This window comes from Manis javanica, chromosome 17 (assembly GCF_040802235.1).
Source record: "Manis javanica isolate MJ-LG chromosome 17, MJ_LKY, whole genome shotgun sequence".
Taxonomy (NCBI): Eukaryota; Metazoa; Chordata; class Mammalia; order Pholidota; family Manidae; genus Manis; species Manis javanica.
The window spans coordinates 9,041,115-9,057,067 of record NC_133172.1 but is presented as its reverse complement, the minus strand read 5'-3'; the positions used below and the strand labels follow the sequence as shown (position 1 = coordinate 9,057,067).

The 15,953-nt window shown below is 52.1% G+C and overlaps 1 protein-coding gene across 2 annotated transcripts in view; it reads right to left on the bottom strand.

Annotated features, from left to right (window-relative positions):
* NOVA2 (NOVA alternative splicing regulator 2) overlaps nucleotides 1-6,923 on the bottom strand; it is a 30,896-nt gene extending 23,973 nt beyond the window's left edge. For both annotated transcript variants that reach the window (XR_005057874.2, XM_037005455.2), the window contains exon 1: nucleotides 6,172-6,923. Coding sequence is in view for 1 of the 2 variants with exons in the window: in XM_037005455.2 (XP_036861350.2) it covers nucleotides 6,172-6,451 (280 nt within the window). In the remaining variant the exon portion in view is untranslated. The remainder of the gene's footprint in view (nucleotides 1-6,171) is intronic.
* Between the last annotated feature and the right edge of the window lie 9,030 nt (nucleotides 6,924-15,953).

Here is a 15,953-nt window from a genome sequence, read left to right as displayed (position 1 = left end):
GCGTAGGCCCTGCCCATCTCCGCGTGACGCCTCAAGATTGAAGGTTCTGAGCTCCCTGATGAGTTAAGATGGGAGTTCCAGGGCGAGGGGCTGGATGTGGGTTTGCAGGCCTGGGGGGTGTGTGGAATAAGGGAGTTTCCTTGAGCCCAAGGCAATCCTCTTACACTTGCCTAATCAGACCATTAAACCTATTAGGTCATTAGCCTCCCAGGGAGCCTTCCCATCAATCATCGGACCCCCATGAATTCACTTTCTTCTCCGGGCTCACAAAGGTAGCCCCTTGCCTGTCTCCTCCCATAAACCTGTCACAGAGATGGGAGCGGGGAGGGCAGTTTTTCATCTCCACAAGGCTCAGAAAGGCGAGGAGGTGTTCTCACAAGGATGCCATCCTCTCTCTGCTTCTTTACCTTCATTTCCTACCTTCTTTCCAGCCAGGGCCTCTTCCCCCTGGGATTCATTTGCTCTGCAGGGAACTGGGCATGCCCCCCATGCACCCCATTTTAAGCACCCCATCTCACACTTCCCCAGGCTTTGTCTGAGCATCTCCCTAGGTAAGGGCAGAAAACAGCCCCAGGCGGGAGTGACTTTTGTCACTGACAGGCTGTGTGGCCCTGGGCAAGTCACTGCCTATCTTTGGGCCTCACTTTTCTCACCTGTAAAATGGGCACATGACAGCACTGCCTCATAGGGCTACTGTAATTAAATAACGGTAAGTTGTAAAGTACTTAGAATGGTCTTGAGCACTTACAGCATTTGAGAAACATTTGGTATCATCGTCATTATTATTATGACCTAATTCCTCAACACAAGCAAAGTTCTTACAGTGTCTGGCACTGGGAAAGGAGCTCTCAAGGTTTGTGGGTTTGTGGAAAAGTTGGAGAAGGGGAAACCTCACTGGGGTCACTGTCTTCCCCAGGGGCTGCCCAGGACTTTCTCTGCTTCTCTGAGAGGAACACTGACATAGGTGAGATGCTGCTCCCCTACCCGGGCCTCGACAACCAGCTCCCTCTTTCCTCATCACCTTCTTGAATTTTATCCTATGGCATCCCTCTGTACTGTTACTTCCTCCCTTCTTCTCTTTCCTCCAAGTCCTTCCTGAGTGCCCACTATGTGCCAGGCCTTGTTTTAGGTGCTGGGGATAAAGGAGGGAACAAGACAGGTGGTCCAGTTCCTACATTTAAATGCATCTCTTTGAAGAGGACATATAAAAATCACTGCTGATAATCCGAGTTTGAAGGGCTGGTTATGTCCCTCCCCCTAAAGCATATAATATAAACACAATGGCCAAAAAGTTTGTCTGTTGACCCCCTTAGACCACCTTGTGGATGCTCCGTGGTCCCTGTATCAGGCTAGTAGAAATAGGGAGCCCCTCCTCGGGCCAGTCTCCATGGAGAGTGACCAGTTGAGACCTCCGGCTTGCAGGCGCTCAGAACTCTTAGGTCCCAAGATTCCCCACTGTGGCCACCACGCTGCTCTGCACCTTTTTTAGAATCTTCTGCGTGTCCTTCCTGTTTGGGGGCATTTCCCACCATGTTGAGTCCCCCTTCCCCAGGGAAGAAGCCAGGCCTCTTTCCCAGCCTGCCTTGCAGCAAGAGGGCACACGTGCCCTCAGCTGAACCCGGAGCCCCCAGGCCTCACACACTCCAGCCTTGTTTGGGCAACCAAGGTTCTGCCTGTGAAAAGTTCTTCCTTCTACGTAAGTAGAATCTAGATGCCAAAACTCTGCGCCCACCTACCACCCCATCCCTCACACACTTAGCTCTCCCCTTTGGGTCCGGGCAGCTCTCTCTACCTGTGACTAGGACTGAAGGGCTAAAGACGACAACTTCAGTTTCCCTCCTGCCGCAGTTTCAGGCATTTCTCACTTCGGGAAGGGGAGGTCTCTCCTCTCCTGGTCACCTTGAGTCTCTCCTGTCCCGTTCCTGTTTGTGCCCACCATCCTCAGGAATGCTTCTGGAGGTTTGCAAAAAGCAACAAATACATCCCTGCCCCGTAAGTAATTTGGGGTGCGGTGGTAGGAGTGGCATTCTTTACTGACAGAGTTGACTGGGAAAGGCGGCTCTGGTCTGGAGTGGAGGGGGGGTCATTAATGACAACAGAGCTGAAGGGGTGTCCGTTGGAAGGGGTGTTGGTCTGGTGACTGTATGTCTGGGGAAAACCAAAGTTGGGGTGCTGCACTCAAGGTATCTGGTCCTGTCTGGGGGTCAGGGTGGAAGCGTTGATGTGTTCGGTGGAGATGTGAACAGGCTTCTGTGGTGTCGATGTCGTCGCAGAGATGGTGGCGCTGCAGTGTGGGAGCCGTGTGGCTGAGGATGGTGGGACGTCAGGCACAGGAAGTCCTTCTGTGAACACCGGTGTTGCCCGTTTGCGTGAGAAATGTAATACAACTGGGGCGTGCTTCTGAAGGGAAGGTGTGAGGCTGTCTTTGAGTTGTGACACTGTCTCTGAGTGAGAAAGGTGGGTGGGTATGACATCCTCAGGGGTAAGAGTAAGGGTGGCAGGTTTTGTTTATCGAGTGCACCATCTGCCAGGCCCTAGGCTACATGCTTCACATACACAGTCTCCTTTAACCCACATCACAGCCCAGAAACGGTGAGGTAGGTCTTATGGTTCCCATTTTCCAGATGAGGAGACTGAAGCTTAGAGCACAGAAGTAACTTGCCTGAGGGTCCCATACCAAGAGCGTAGCTTTGATGAGATGAACCCTGGAAGGTCTCACTCTAGGGCTCTGACCTCTGTGACACTATCTGTGTGTTAACGACTGAGTGATATTGGGAGCAAGACCTAGCTGGTGTGAGCTACAGTGGGGGTGAGGTGTGTGTATGGGGCACGAGAAGCTGCTATTTGTGTATATATGGGGGTGACAGAGGTGAGAATATAGTCAGGAGAGGTGGGAATACATGGGGGCTGGTCTAGTGGCACCTTACAAGTTATCACGTGTACTCAAGGGAGACTCACATTAACTGTCCCACCACTGGGTCACCTGTTTCCCCAGTGACTTCCTAACTGGAGTTTCCATCCAGCCTTTTCACACAACTATTCCTGTCCTTGGTGCCTGTCTCCTTCCCGGGGGCGGCTGCCTGCCCCGTGTGGTGCCCAGAAGCCACCTCTGTCAGCCCCCGAGGATGGGCACGAGTGGCAGCTTGGCACCTTGGGCAGGAGCTCAATCTGCTCACTCGGCCATGACTCTCACCCCAGAAAAGTCTCTCACTCCCCTGAGCCTCAGTTCACTATAGTGTCTAGCCACACAGTGGAGTCAGTCTTCCCAGTTCAACTCCCAGCTCTGCCTCTTATTAGCTGACCAACCTCAGGGAGATGACATAACCTCTCTGTCTCTCGGTTCGTCATCTGTAATCAATGGGTAACATAATCCAATTGTGAAGATTAAATAATTGGACCCTGCCAAGCATTTTCCATAATACTTCCCAGTGCACTATAGACCATAAATGCTAGCGATTATTATAATTTATTATTATTATATCACAGAGTGTTGGGAGAATTAAATGAAATGTTACATGTCAGGCATTAAGCAATAATATTGCTAGCTGTTATTATTATTGTTCTGGTTATTGTATTTCCCCACTTGGCAGGTGGTGACACTGAGGCTCAGAAAAGGGGTGAGGCTGACCAGCATCCCACAATCAGGAGAGCATTACTGAGGGGTCTCCTCAATCTGGAGATGGAAGTTCTGGACCTTTGCCCAGCTCTGTATCTGTTTCTGTAAATGGAGGGCAGTTCTTCTGCATCTCCAGGCCTCAGTTTCCCCACGGGTCACTGGGAGGAGAGGCGGAAAAGTCTGAAGGAGAGGGCCCCTAAGGGCTCATCCTAGTTTCCCTGCTGCTGAGGGAGGCGGCATGCACAGTGGTTAAGCACATGAGCTGCCAAGCCGGGGAGTTCAGTGTTTGACAGATTCCAGCTTCACCGCTCACGAGCTGTGTGGCTCTAGGCAAGTGGCTTCGTTTCACTGAGCCTGCTTTCCTCCTCTGGAAAAGCTCAAACCACCTCCCCTGAGGGCTGCTGGGGGATGAACCTGTATCTCAGAGCCTGACTCCCAGCAGGTACTGAGCACTTGGACTAGACTGTCCTCGGCAGCATCACCATTGTTAGGCTGTGTGGCTCTGAGTGATGAGATTTGGGGCCACTCAGCCCCTTTAAGAGAAGGATGAGACACCCCCCACCCCCACCAGGGGGCTGCGTCTGGACTGCCACCTGGGTCCCCAAACCTCTCCAGGGCTGGGAATGGCAGTGAGGCAGGAAGGAGGGAAGGAAGTCTGTGGGGACACATTCATGTGTGTGCTGGGGGTGGGGGAGCAGGAAGAGGGACAGGAAATTCCCTCCCACCCCTCCCCCGACTTCCCTTTCCTCCAGTTGCTGCTGGACACCCTCACAGGCAGCCAGGGGGTCCAGGGGGTCCCACATTCCTGTCCCACCTGGACAGGGCCAGGGGGCTGGGATAAGAGGAAGAGAATCAGCTTGTGTTCCTAGGAGGGAAGGAGGTCCCCACCCCACCCACTACAGTGCCCGGAATGGTGCACTCTGCCTGAGGTCATCTCTCTCCCATCCGGAGGAAAAGGCCAGAGGAAGCAGAGATTTGGGCCAAGGTGACCGCTGGGAGGGCCTCGTCTGTTCTGGGGTCTCCCTCCTTTCAGGGGCTAATGGGGTGGGCTCTGAGGACCCCAACAAATGCTCTTCCAGTCCCCTCTGCAAGACAAGCTCCCAGAGTTCCCAGCCTGTCTTTTATTCTCTGGTACACGCAGCTCAGGTCACACACACAGTGAGGGTCCCTCCTGTCTTACACACACACCTTCTGTGTTGTCAAACACGCAGCCATCACACACACACACGCACACTCGTGTCATACAATCATTCCTACATCTGTGACACACTCATCCATTTTACACACAGCCTTCCCATTGCTACACATATATACAACCTTGGGAGCCACACACACACACACACACACACATACCCCTTCTCTTTTCACACCCTGTGCTTGTCACATGCACACGTTCCCTGTTCCTTGTCACACGGGCATCCATCCTTCCCTCTCCTCGTTACACACCCTCGTGCAGTTCATCCCCAGCCCCAGCCTCTCCCATCATACACCCACCTTCCCTGTCGAACACACCCCCTCTGATGTCACTGTTGCACACCTCCATGTGTCACACCCAGCCACAGCCTCTCTGGAGTCACACCCACACCCTTTTCTTGTCACATACCCTCACCAGCTTCTCCTGCTGCCACCCCACCCCAGACACTCCTGTGTCATACACACTGAGCTAACTGCCTTCCGCCATCCACACAGCTCTCATGGCTCCCAGAGCTGGCCCATTCAGCGTCCCCCACACACCCCCTTGCATGTCACACACCCCCTCTCACTTCTGTGACATACACTGCCACAGCCCCCTCTGGGGTGACATGCACATACTTTCCTTGTTACAGATACCCCGTAAAGGGTCTTAAACATGGAGCTAGACCCTCTCAGTTCACTCTCTCTCTTACACATACACACACACATACATACACACGCACGATTTCCTGTCACATCCATGATCCCTAATGTCACATATCCAGGCCTTACAGGGCCCACACACACCCTTGTCCCAGCCACACATTCTCCCACCTGGCTTTACACACCCACCCTTTCCTCCATTCCACCCAACACACCCACCCAGCATGTCCCCACGCACAATCCCGCCCATGGCCCATACCTCCCTCTGGGACAACCCTTGCTCAGGACATCCCCCAGGAGGGCGGCTGGGAAGCTCCAGGTCCACAGGCCTCCTCAAGTCCTTCCCCTGCCCGCCCAGGACACACCAGTCCAGGGACACCCTTGCCCCGAAAGGGTCAGTCACATCACACACCCCTCAAGGACATAGAGACACCCGCCGGAGGGACCCACGCCCCCCATCCTTTGCGCCCCCCCCCAAGGACACTCACCACCCCTCCCCCCCACCCCCTCTCTTCGCAAACAAAGCTCCCAGCCCTGGGCAGCTGCGAGAGGTGGTGGCGATCCGGCCCCCTCCCCAAGTCCCCTCTTGGTCCCCGGGTCTAGGGAGGGTTGTCCTTCGCCTCTCCAGAGCCCTTGCACCTGCCATGGCGGGGTAGGAGGATGGAGAAAGGCGAGGCCCCCTGCCCGCTCCCCGCCACCGAGCCGCAGCCCTTTCTCACCTCCCGTGTTGCTGCGCTTGGTGCAGACCACCTCGGGGGGCGTTTCGAGGGGCCTCTTACGGGAATCCGGGGCCTCGGGCTCCATGGGGGGGGCCTGGGGCGGCGGCTGCTGCTGCTGCGGCGGCTGCGGCGGCGGCGGCGGCGGCTGCTGTGGTGGCGGCGACGGCTGCTGGGGAGGCTGGGGTTGCGGCGGCGGCGGCGGCGGCGGGGGCGGCGGCGGCTGCGGGGCCGCGGAGGCCGTGAAGAGGCCGTGCACCGCGCCGGCGGCCATCATCCTCATGGTCGGGGGGGGGGGCGGGGAGTGGGGGCGGGGGGCGGGGGAGGGGAGGGAAGGGGATGTGGGAGGGGGAGGGGGCGGCGGCGGAGGTGTGGGGGAGGGGGAACCCCGGGGAGGGGTTGGGGAGGGAACTGGTTCGGGGAGGGGGTGCTGACAGAGGCTGGAGAGCGGATGTGAGCAGGATGGGGAGCGGAGGGGGTCTCCAATACGGCCCGTAGAGAACTGAGGGGTGGGGTCTCTCTCAAGATCACAGATGCCGGGGACTAGCTGCGCCACTTGGGGGACGGGACCCCCTTCTTTGCACCCCGGGACGGAGGGCCGAGCCCCCCAGACCCTGTTCGGGGCGGGGGGCCGGAGGAGCGCGGCCGGAGGTGGGAGGCGGAGGCGGCCGCTAGTGGGGACCCGGGGGGCGGCGGGCGCGGGCGGCAGCGGCGGCGGGGCTGGCGAAGGCTGTTGGCCCGAGCATCTTCTTCCCGGAGGCTCCCAAAGCGGCCTGGCCCCACCCACCCGCGAGAGGGCACGCCCATGCCGGTAGGACCACGCCCTTCCGCGGTCCCATTGGCCTGCCCTTGAAGCCTGGGCCACGCCCCTCTGGGTTGGTCACGCCCCATCCCTAGCCCGGAGAGCGGCTGGGCTCCCTAGACTGCCCTAGGGGCCCTGGGCTCCTCCATACCATTCCCATCCCTCACCTGTAATGAACGTTTATTGAGCACTTACTACGGTCCAGATAAACTAAGCTTCTTAAACATAATCACATTTAATCCCACAGAACAACCAACTCTGAGGCAATCTTATTATCATCCCCTTTTACAGATGAAGAAACTGAGCCTTAGTGAGTTGCCATCACTTGGTCAAAGTAAGTCCCGTTTCACGTATCTCCCACCCCTGACAGCTGGGAAGTTCCCCCTCAACTCTTTCATCGACTTCTTCAAGAATCAACACAAGGGTAGTACAAGGGCTCAGGGGATTGAGTTCAATGAACATCGGGGTTAAAGCAAGCGCTACCAAGCCTAGCACCCAGCTGGCACTCAAATCAATCAACAGCACTTATGAACCACCTACTAAGCGCCAGCATTGTCACAAATGCTGGGATACAACAGAACAAAACAGTTTTGGCCTTTGTAGAGTATTACTATTTATGTCATAGAGAAAATTTGATTTTCAGATGACAAAATGGAGGCCCAGGAAGGTGGAGTGTGGCTTGTCCAAGGGCACAGAGTTAGGCAGAGGGTCAACTGAGAGTTGAACACAAGACAAGCTTAACTTCGGAGCCTGAAGTCATTGGAAGTAGGGAGCCCTTTCTTGGAGTGGATCATTGCAAATATTCAATGTTCTTTGATACATGAACTTTCTTCTCCCTGGATTCCTGGTCCCCAAAGATTCTTTCCTTCCTGGGTCAGCCAGAAGCAAAGTTAGGCTCAAAGGGGGCTGGATGGGAGTAACTCTGGCAGCTGGGGTTGGGGGTCTCTTCCTCTGCTCCATCCTAGTCCTGGCCCTCTCTTGCCGAAGTCTCAGATCCCTGGATGGGGAGGGTAGCAGATGGCCTGGGGTGGATAAGGTGGCTGCCCATCTGTCCCCTCCCCCCCATTGTCCCCAGAACCAAAGGGGATTGAAGGGGGTTGTGGTCCAGTGCAGTCTGGATCCTCCCACTCCATCTTCCTGGAGGGAGCTGAGAAGCTGGTCGCCATGGAGACAGGGATGAGGGGAGAGGGATCCAGGAAGATACTGGGGTCAGGCCGAGATCCACACCTTTCAGGCCTTTTAATCACATACACTCACAGCACACAAGTACATATCCCAACATCCATGGAGTAGGGTGTGAAGCTCCCCCCACAACACACACACACAGTCACACAGGCCCTCCTGCAGACCCACAGGTGCACACTTTCAACAGTTTCATTCGGGTATACCCCCTATTACATATGGGGCGCAGGCAGACATGCACACAGACAGACAGACAGACACACACACACACACACACACACACACACACACACACACACACTCCCCCATAATGCATAATGAACACACATTTGGTCCTGCAGACCCAAAGCCACACCACAGGCTCTCTAGGACAAATAGATAGACACACACTGAACATCTAACATCTGAGTATGTCCCGGGTGCACATATTCAGAGTCAAAACAACTCCACACTTGGCCACACACACCCTGAGAAATTACAAGTACATGATCAAAGCCACAGGGCATAAGCAGCCTATGTTACATAAGGCATACATGTTAGTGACATGTGATATATAGACTGATAAACAGATTCAGTCATGTCTTCTACGAAAATGTAGAAGTGTGGGTGATCGCACACATTTAGACTCATGGCCCGGGTAGTCTACTGCGCAAAATGCATGGTACCTCACAGACCACTCAGTGATACACATGGCACACAGAGTCCCGTGTGCTGCTCAGCCCCCACCGAGTCATCCTGCAGCCCCAGCTGTACCCCCGACCAAGCACTCCCATTTGGACACACACAACAGCACGGGTGGTCACGCACTCACACTCACACACAAACACAAACCTCCTCCTAGATATTTTTAAACCCAGGCTAGTTTTGCTGCTATGGCAACCGCCCCAAACCCATTGCCATAGCAACTGAACGTCAGCTTTCCAAGCACCAAATCCTGGGGGACTGCAGAGCCCCAATCAGAGGCCAGTTGAGGGGGCAACTGCACCCTCTGACATCATCTGTGTCACCCCAGTACCCCTACCCCAGAGCATTTAGGGAAGGAGTTAGCCTAGGCTGGGCAGGGGCTGGAGCCAGGGATCCAAGACCACCGGACGGTGCTGGGGTAAGGGCAGCCCTCAACTTGCTTTTTCCTCCTGTTCCCTCAGAGCTTTATGGAGGGGCTCATGGGGCAAAGGTCAGCCTGCGTCTGGACACATACAAGCCTGGGTTCGAATCCTAGCTCTGCCATTTACGAGTTGTGAGACTTGGGCATGTCCTTACCCTCTCTGAGGCTTGGGCATGTCCTTACCCTCTCTGAGGCTCATGTCCCTTAATTCGGAAAATGTTACTGCTGTTGCCGTCAGTACTAATACCCCAAAGGATTATGTGACTCAGTGCTTAAAAGCCCAGGCACATTGCATCTACATTCTGACTCTCCCACTTTCTATCTGTATGAGCTCAGTCAAGGGCCTCCCCCTCTCTGTGACAAAGCTGGGGGGCAAATCGTAGTCTAATTACATAGGGCTGCTGGGACAATTCTCAGCAGAGGGGTATGGCCACTGATCTAAGAACTTTGCATGTATTTCAACTTATTTAATCTTAAGCATGGCCTCATGGGTAGCTACTGTTATTATTCCTATTATTTTGCAGAAAAGGAAATTGAGGCCCAGGGAGCTTGGTCTGGGATCTCACAGCTATAAAATTTTGAAATGTGGGGTTTGAACCCAGGCAGTCAAAGACATGTTCTTAGCCATTTCTCTCCCCTGCCTCTTAAACAGGGGGGTTTGGAGAAGTGTGATAGAATGGTGAGTTCTTGGAAATGCTGCCTAGTCTCAGTTTTCACGCCTGCAAATGGGGGTTCAAATAATACTGCCAGCTGTGGTGTTGGACGGCCTAGAAGGCAGGTTGTGCCTGGGGGCTCTGAGGACCGGTTGGCAGACCTGGGTGCTCTGTGGGGGTGGGCAGTAAAATAGGAGAGGCAGGGCAAGTGGGCAGGCTCAGGAGGGAGGTTGGCTGGGGCTCAAGCCCTGCTCTTCTCCTTTCCAGCCAGGTGACCTCAGGCATGAGCTATCTCCAGTTGGAGCCTCAGTAGCTCCGTCTGTCAGCAGGGAATCACAATGGTGCTTAAGATGTGCCAATCAGTTCAAGCCCCAAAGCAGGTAAAACTGCTTGGCCTGGGTCCCAGAGAAGAGGGAAGTCTGAGCAGATGCTAACATCATCCATCTAGTCTGTACATGGGATTTTGGAGAGGCAGGATTGTGTAGGGCAGGGTTTTGCAAACTTTTCTGACCCACAGTGAGAAAAAACTTATATCACGATTCAGTGCACATAACTGAAACCGAAGTTCCGTGAAACCTACTTCACCTATACCTTAGCCTATGTGCACCGACTGCGCTATATGCTCAGTTGCTGATCTACGTTTAGTCTATTGAAAAGCGTTGGTTGATTTTCACAGTCCGCTATCAGTCGAGACCAAGAGTATGAAGAATCCTGGTGTGGCGGTTACGAGGTGAAATCATTGGAGGATTTTAAGCACATGAGTCACTTGGGCATCAAAGGGGCAGTGAGGGGAAGGGACCAGACTGGGGGATGAGATAAAGCCAGGACAGACTCCAGGGAGGAGGGGTTCTTTGCCTGAACCCCGTCAGAGGCAGGGGAGATGGAGACAGATGATTGGAAGCCAAGGCATAAAGCAGTTTGCGCAGTGTATGGACACAGTGGATGGCGGTCCCAAGCATTGAACCTGAGGACAGATCCTAACTCATCCAACTGACAAAAATATTTACGGAGCCCTGGCTGTGTGTTTGGGTGCTGTTCTAGGCACTGGAGATACAGCAGCAAACACCACAGACACAAAATCCTGACCTCATGAGCTCACATGCTAGGGCGCTGGACAATAAACTAGCAAAAGAGGTAAAACATATCCTAGGTTGGGTGATGATAAATGCCATGAAGGAAAATACATCAGAGAGGGGGAATGAGGGAGAGGGGGTACAGGGTAGTGGAGCAGGGGGACTGAAGTGTTTTTTTTTTAATGAAGTTTTAAATATAGTAGACAGGGAAGGTCCCACTGAGGTAACATTTGAGCAGAGATCTGAAGGAGGAGAGGGAGTGGGCCATGTGGGTCTCTGGGAGAAGAGTGGTCCAGGCAGAGGGAACAACAGGTGCAAAGGCCCTGAGGCAGGAGTGTACCTGGCATGTTAGAGGAAGAAAGAGTTGCCCAGGGAAGCTAGAGAAGAATGGGGGTTGGGAGAGTGGGAGGGATGAAGCTAGGGAGTTAGGCAGAGAGAGCAGGTGTGTGGGGCCTTGAGGGCCGCTGTAGACTTAGCTTTGACTCTGAAATGGGAACCATGGGAGAGTTCAGTGCGGAAGAATATGAGGTGATTTAAGTTTCACCACAAGATCCTTCTGGCTTCATGTGCAAAACACCATGTCAGGGGGTGGGGTAGAAGTAAGGAGCCTGATGGAAAAGTGATTGTGACCATCCAGTGAGAGGTGCCGGTGGCAGGACCAGGGCTAAAGACATCAGTGCGAGTGGGAAGACATCACTGGGGTCCTGAATTTCCCATGTGACTTCAGGAAGTCATTTCACCTCTCCAGACTCTCAGTTTCTCCATTTACAAATGGGATAATTAAGCACCTGCCTCTCAGGGTTCTTGCCTGGGCTCAGCAGGAGAGAGTGACTGTGCTACGTGCTCAGACTGCGCTATGTGCTCATGAATTCGCACAGAGTATGTGCTCAACAAGTCTTACCTACCATTGCCATTTGACTCTATCCTCTAGGCATCCAGACCAGGGAAATTCCATGTCCTGTCCAGTGGGGCAAGGATGGGCTTCAGACAGAAGGATGAAAAGACGTTTGACCTTGAATAATGATTGTGTTTATATCTGATCCTGGGGATATTTGAGTCAGAGAATCTTGGGGCAAAAATACATGCCCTGAAAGGACCATATAAGGGTCTTTTATTTCTAACAGCCTCTTTATAGGATGGGAAAATGGAGGTTCAGATAACAGTTTTATCTTGCCGAGAAGCTCACAGTGAGTTGGGGGCTGAGCCAGGACTAGAATCCATGCCTGGGGCCTCTCAGACCTGTGTTCCCGGTCCTGGCTGCTTCCTTAGTGATTATGGCATCAGACTGCCTCCCCTCCCCCCAGCCTCAACATCTTCCTATGACTTCCTACAGCCTCTGGGATAAATTCCAAACTCTTCCAGTTGCTCAGGCCAAAAACCTTGTCTCCACCCTTGATACTTCATTTTCCCCACACCTACATTCAATCCATCAGAAAACCCTTTCTGCAGTGCCTTTGATGGCAAATCTGACCCCATCTTGCCCAGGTCCGAGTTATCTCCCCCCTCCCACCTGCACCCCCGATCTCCCAGGATCCTCTTCCTGGGCTCCCCATTTCCCCCTTTGCCCATCCTTTCGACAGCACCAGAGTCATCCTTTTAAAAGACAAGTCAGATCACACACTGCATTGTATCCAAGAGAGATCAAAATGGGATCTCTGTAACCACCCTGAGGAGTAATAAAGATTTCTGGTGGAAAAAGGAGCTTACTGTGCACCTGTCTGCAGCAGAGTGTAGTTTATAAATATTATGGACGGGGAAACTAAGGCCCAGGGAGGTGAAGTCACTTCCGCTATAGCTGGGATTTGAACCCTGGCAGCATGGCTGCAGGGGTTACCCTCTTAACAACCTTCCCATGCTGCCTCCCCTTCTCAGTTGCCCTGTCCTCTCAGCCTAATTTCTTCAAGGTACCTCCCTGCCATGTCCTCCCTCCCCAGAAATCCTGATGCTTCTCTAGTGCACAGACTGATTTTTTTTTTTTGAGAGGGCATCTCTCATATTTATTGATCATATGGCTGTTACCAACAATAAAATTCTGTATAGGGGACTCAATGCACAATCATGAATCCACCCCAAGCCTAGTTCTCAACAGTCTCCAATCTTCTGAAGCATAACGAACAAGTTCTTACACGGTGAACAAGTTCTTACATAGTGAATAGTTCTTACATGGTGAACAGTGCAAGGGCAGTGCACAGACTGATTTTATGCAATCATCTTTGATTGAATTTAATTTTAGTAATTTCCTCCCTGCATCTCCCTCACGTCCAGAGGCACCCACTCTAGCATGCTTAATATTTGGCCTCCAATCCTTATCTTTTAATAAGATCCATGTATATGTATCCTTAAAGTAGTTTTGTTGTATGTGTTCTAAATTTGCAAAAATGTCACCAAGCTGCAAACCTCATTACCTTTCTTTCATTGTGCTTTCTGAAAGCTCTCTAGGTGGTTATGTTTATTTCTAGCTCTTGATGAGGACTCTGAGAGGTGGCTTGGGTTTAAGTCCTGGTCAGGCTGCTCAATTGCTCAGTGATCTTGGGCAAGTTACTTAACCTCTCTGGGCTTCACTTGCTGGGATTGTTAAATAATGGCTCGTTGCACGCTGTCACCTTAAAGCATTTATCACTGGACATTTACTAAGCAGTTCCTTGGCATTAGCTTCTCTCTTTCGTATATTGCTGCGGGGTACTCCACATTCCACTTCTGAAGCCTTAACGACGGATGACGAATTCCCTCCAACTCCATGCTGCCTAAACTGTATTCAGTGTTCATCCTCATATAGACTTCACATGTGGACCCTGGAGAGTCCAAGGGATCACTGAGTTATCAGGCATCCTCATATTTAATTTCTCAAAGTATTGCCAGATTGCTTGTCATAAAGAATGCACCTGTATCTTCCCACCATCAGTGCCGAGTGATCAGTTCTTCCACATACATCTCCTGAACTTCGGTTGTCTTCTTGAAGTAAAGAATTAAATCAACAGACAGACTTAGAGTAGTTTGAAGAGGCAGGAATTTATTTTTTATTTATTTATTTTTTAACTTATTTTTATTAAGGTATGATTGATACACACTCTTACGAAGGTTTCACATGAAAAACAATGTGGTTACTGCATTTATGCATATTATCAAGTCCCCACCCATACCCCAATGCAGTCACTGTCCATCAGTGTAGTAAGATGAAGAGGCAGGAATTTATTAAGCAAAGTGAAAGTACAGTCTTAAGACGGGTGGACAGCAGGCTGTCTGGAAACTAGCAGCAGCCCTCTATTAGGGTTAGGGTTGTTTTTCTTAAACGGTGGAAAGTCCCTCCCCTTCTTACATCATTTGATTGGCATACTGATGGACAGTTTCAGGTTATATAACCATCTTCCTAGTGTCAAAGGGCTTACTGGTAAGTACCTAAGTGAAACCACAGAGGGCTGGAGTGGAGGGGAAAACTGCAATGTAAATGTATTATAATTAGGGCATAATGAACCCCAAGGAAACTCTGGGTCACCTCTGGGGTCTTACTGCACCTGTGTCAACCTGTGTTGGTGGTCTGGAAGCCCTGTTGAACTTTGTACATCTTGTTTGGCCCTCATAGGGCAAGACACCAACCATAGATAGGAAGGGATTGGGGAATGTTCTGCCATCTGGTGACAAGGGGATAGGTGGGGACTGGGAGGATCTTGTCCAACATGGGGCGGGACTGCTCACCTCTGCCTACTACTACTTGACATTTCCCCCTCAAGAGTTGGGGCCCCCCAAATCTTTGGGATAAGGGGCATCATTTTTCCCTAGCTACTTCCTGCTGATGGTGCAGAGGGATTTGTTTTTTTAAGGGTCTTGCCTCTTGCTGACTGTCTCAGCTCAATTTCCTGGATGGTCAATCCAAAGGTCCCCCAATAGAACAGCGTCGTCTCCTGGGTGTTGACTGGCTGACACCCTTGGCTGAGGACCATCTGAAGTCTGATGGATTCTAACAGATTAAACAGACAAGGCCCAAACAGAGCAGATCAATATTAGCACTAGTAATGGAACTATAGGGGTTACCCAAGGTCAGACCCAATTGGCTAGGGGTCCAAGTAGCCTTCTTAACCAAGAATTTGAGGCTTGATTTTCATGAATTCTTAAAGACTGTCAAGAATTTTAATGTTGTCTTTTTTTACACCTTTCCAGAAGCGTTTAAGTAAAAACAGCATTTAAGTTTCATTTAGCACGGCACAGATTGCTTCAGCTTCCACAGCGAGCACGTCTAAGGGTCTCCTATTTTGTAAGACTAGTGGGCTAGGGAGTCTAGGGCTCACTGCTGGGCCTCAATGGTGGCCTTCCAAGTGGTCTGCTTGATCAGTGAAATGTTTCTAATGCCTGGTTCTAGCTGTGAAAAGCCAGCAAATCAGAAAAGGCTCTGGGAAATGGTGTGCCTGAGGCCATTATGGGTAAGTGTGGGGTTGTCAGTGGCCAGAGCTACAAAGGTGGGTATTTCAAGAGCTTGTCGTCTTGATCTGTACACAGCTGGATTCAGGAAGGAGCCGAGGTGTGGAATGCTTCCCAAGGAGGGGAAGTCAGGGGCGTTGCAGACTCAGACGGTGGGAAGGGCTAACACAATGGTGCAAACCCCCCTCTACCTTACAGATGAGGTTAGGTACAGGTTCGGGCCATCTGGGGAAGTAACATCTGTTCCCTTCAAGAATACACCCGAGCTAGGCACGTGTAAGCAAGCGTACTTCTCTGTGGTCTTTAAGGTGGAGAATTGACCTAGAATAGAGGGATCCCAGGGTCTCCAAGGATTTAAAGGAGCTAGGCCTTGTTCCCTTGAAAAAGGCATCTACACAGACTGGGTGGAAACTGGTCTGCTGTGCTAAGGATGCTGACACACCCAGTTCCGGAACACAGGGTCAGAAGAGAGCAGTGGGAATCTCCCACTGCTGACCTACTGGTATTGCTCAATAGACATCCCAGCTCAATTCTATCCCGGTACTTTCTTCTGACTG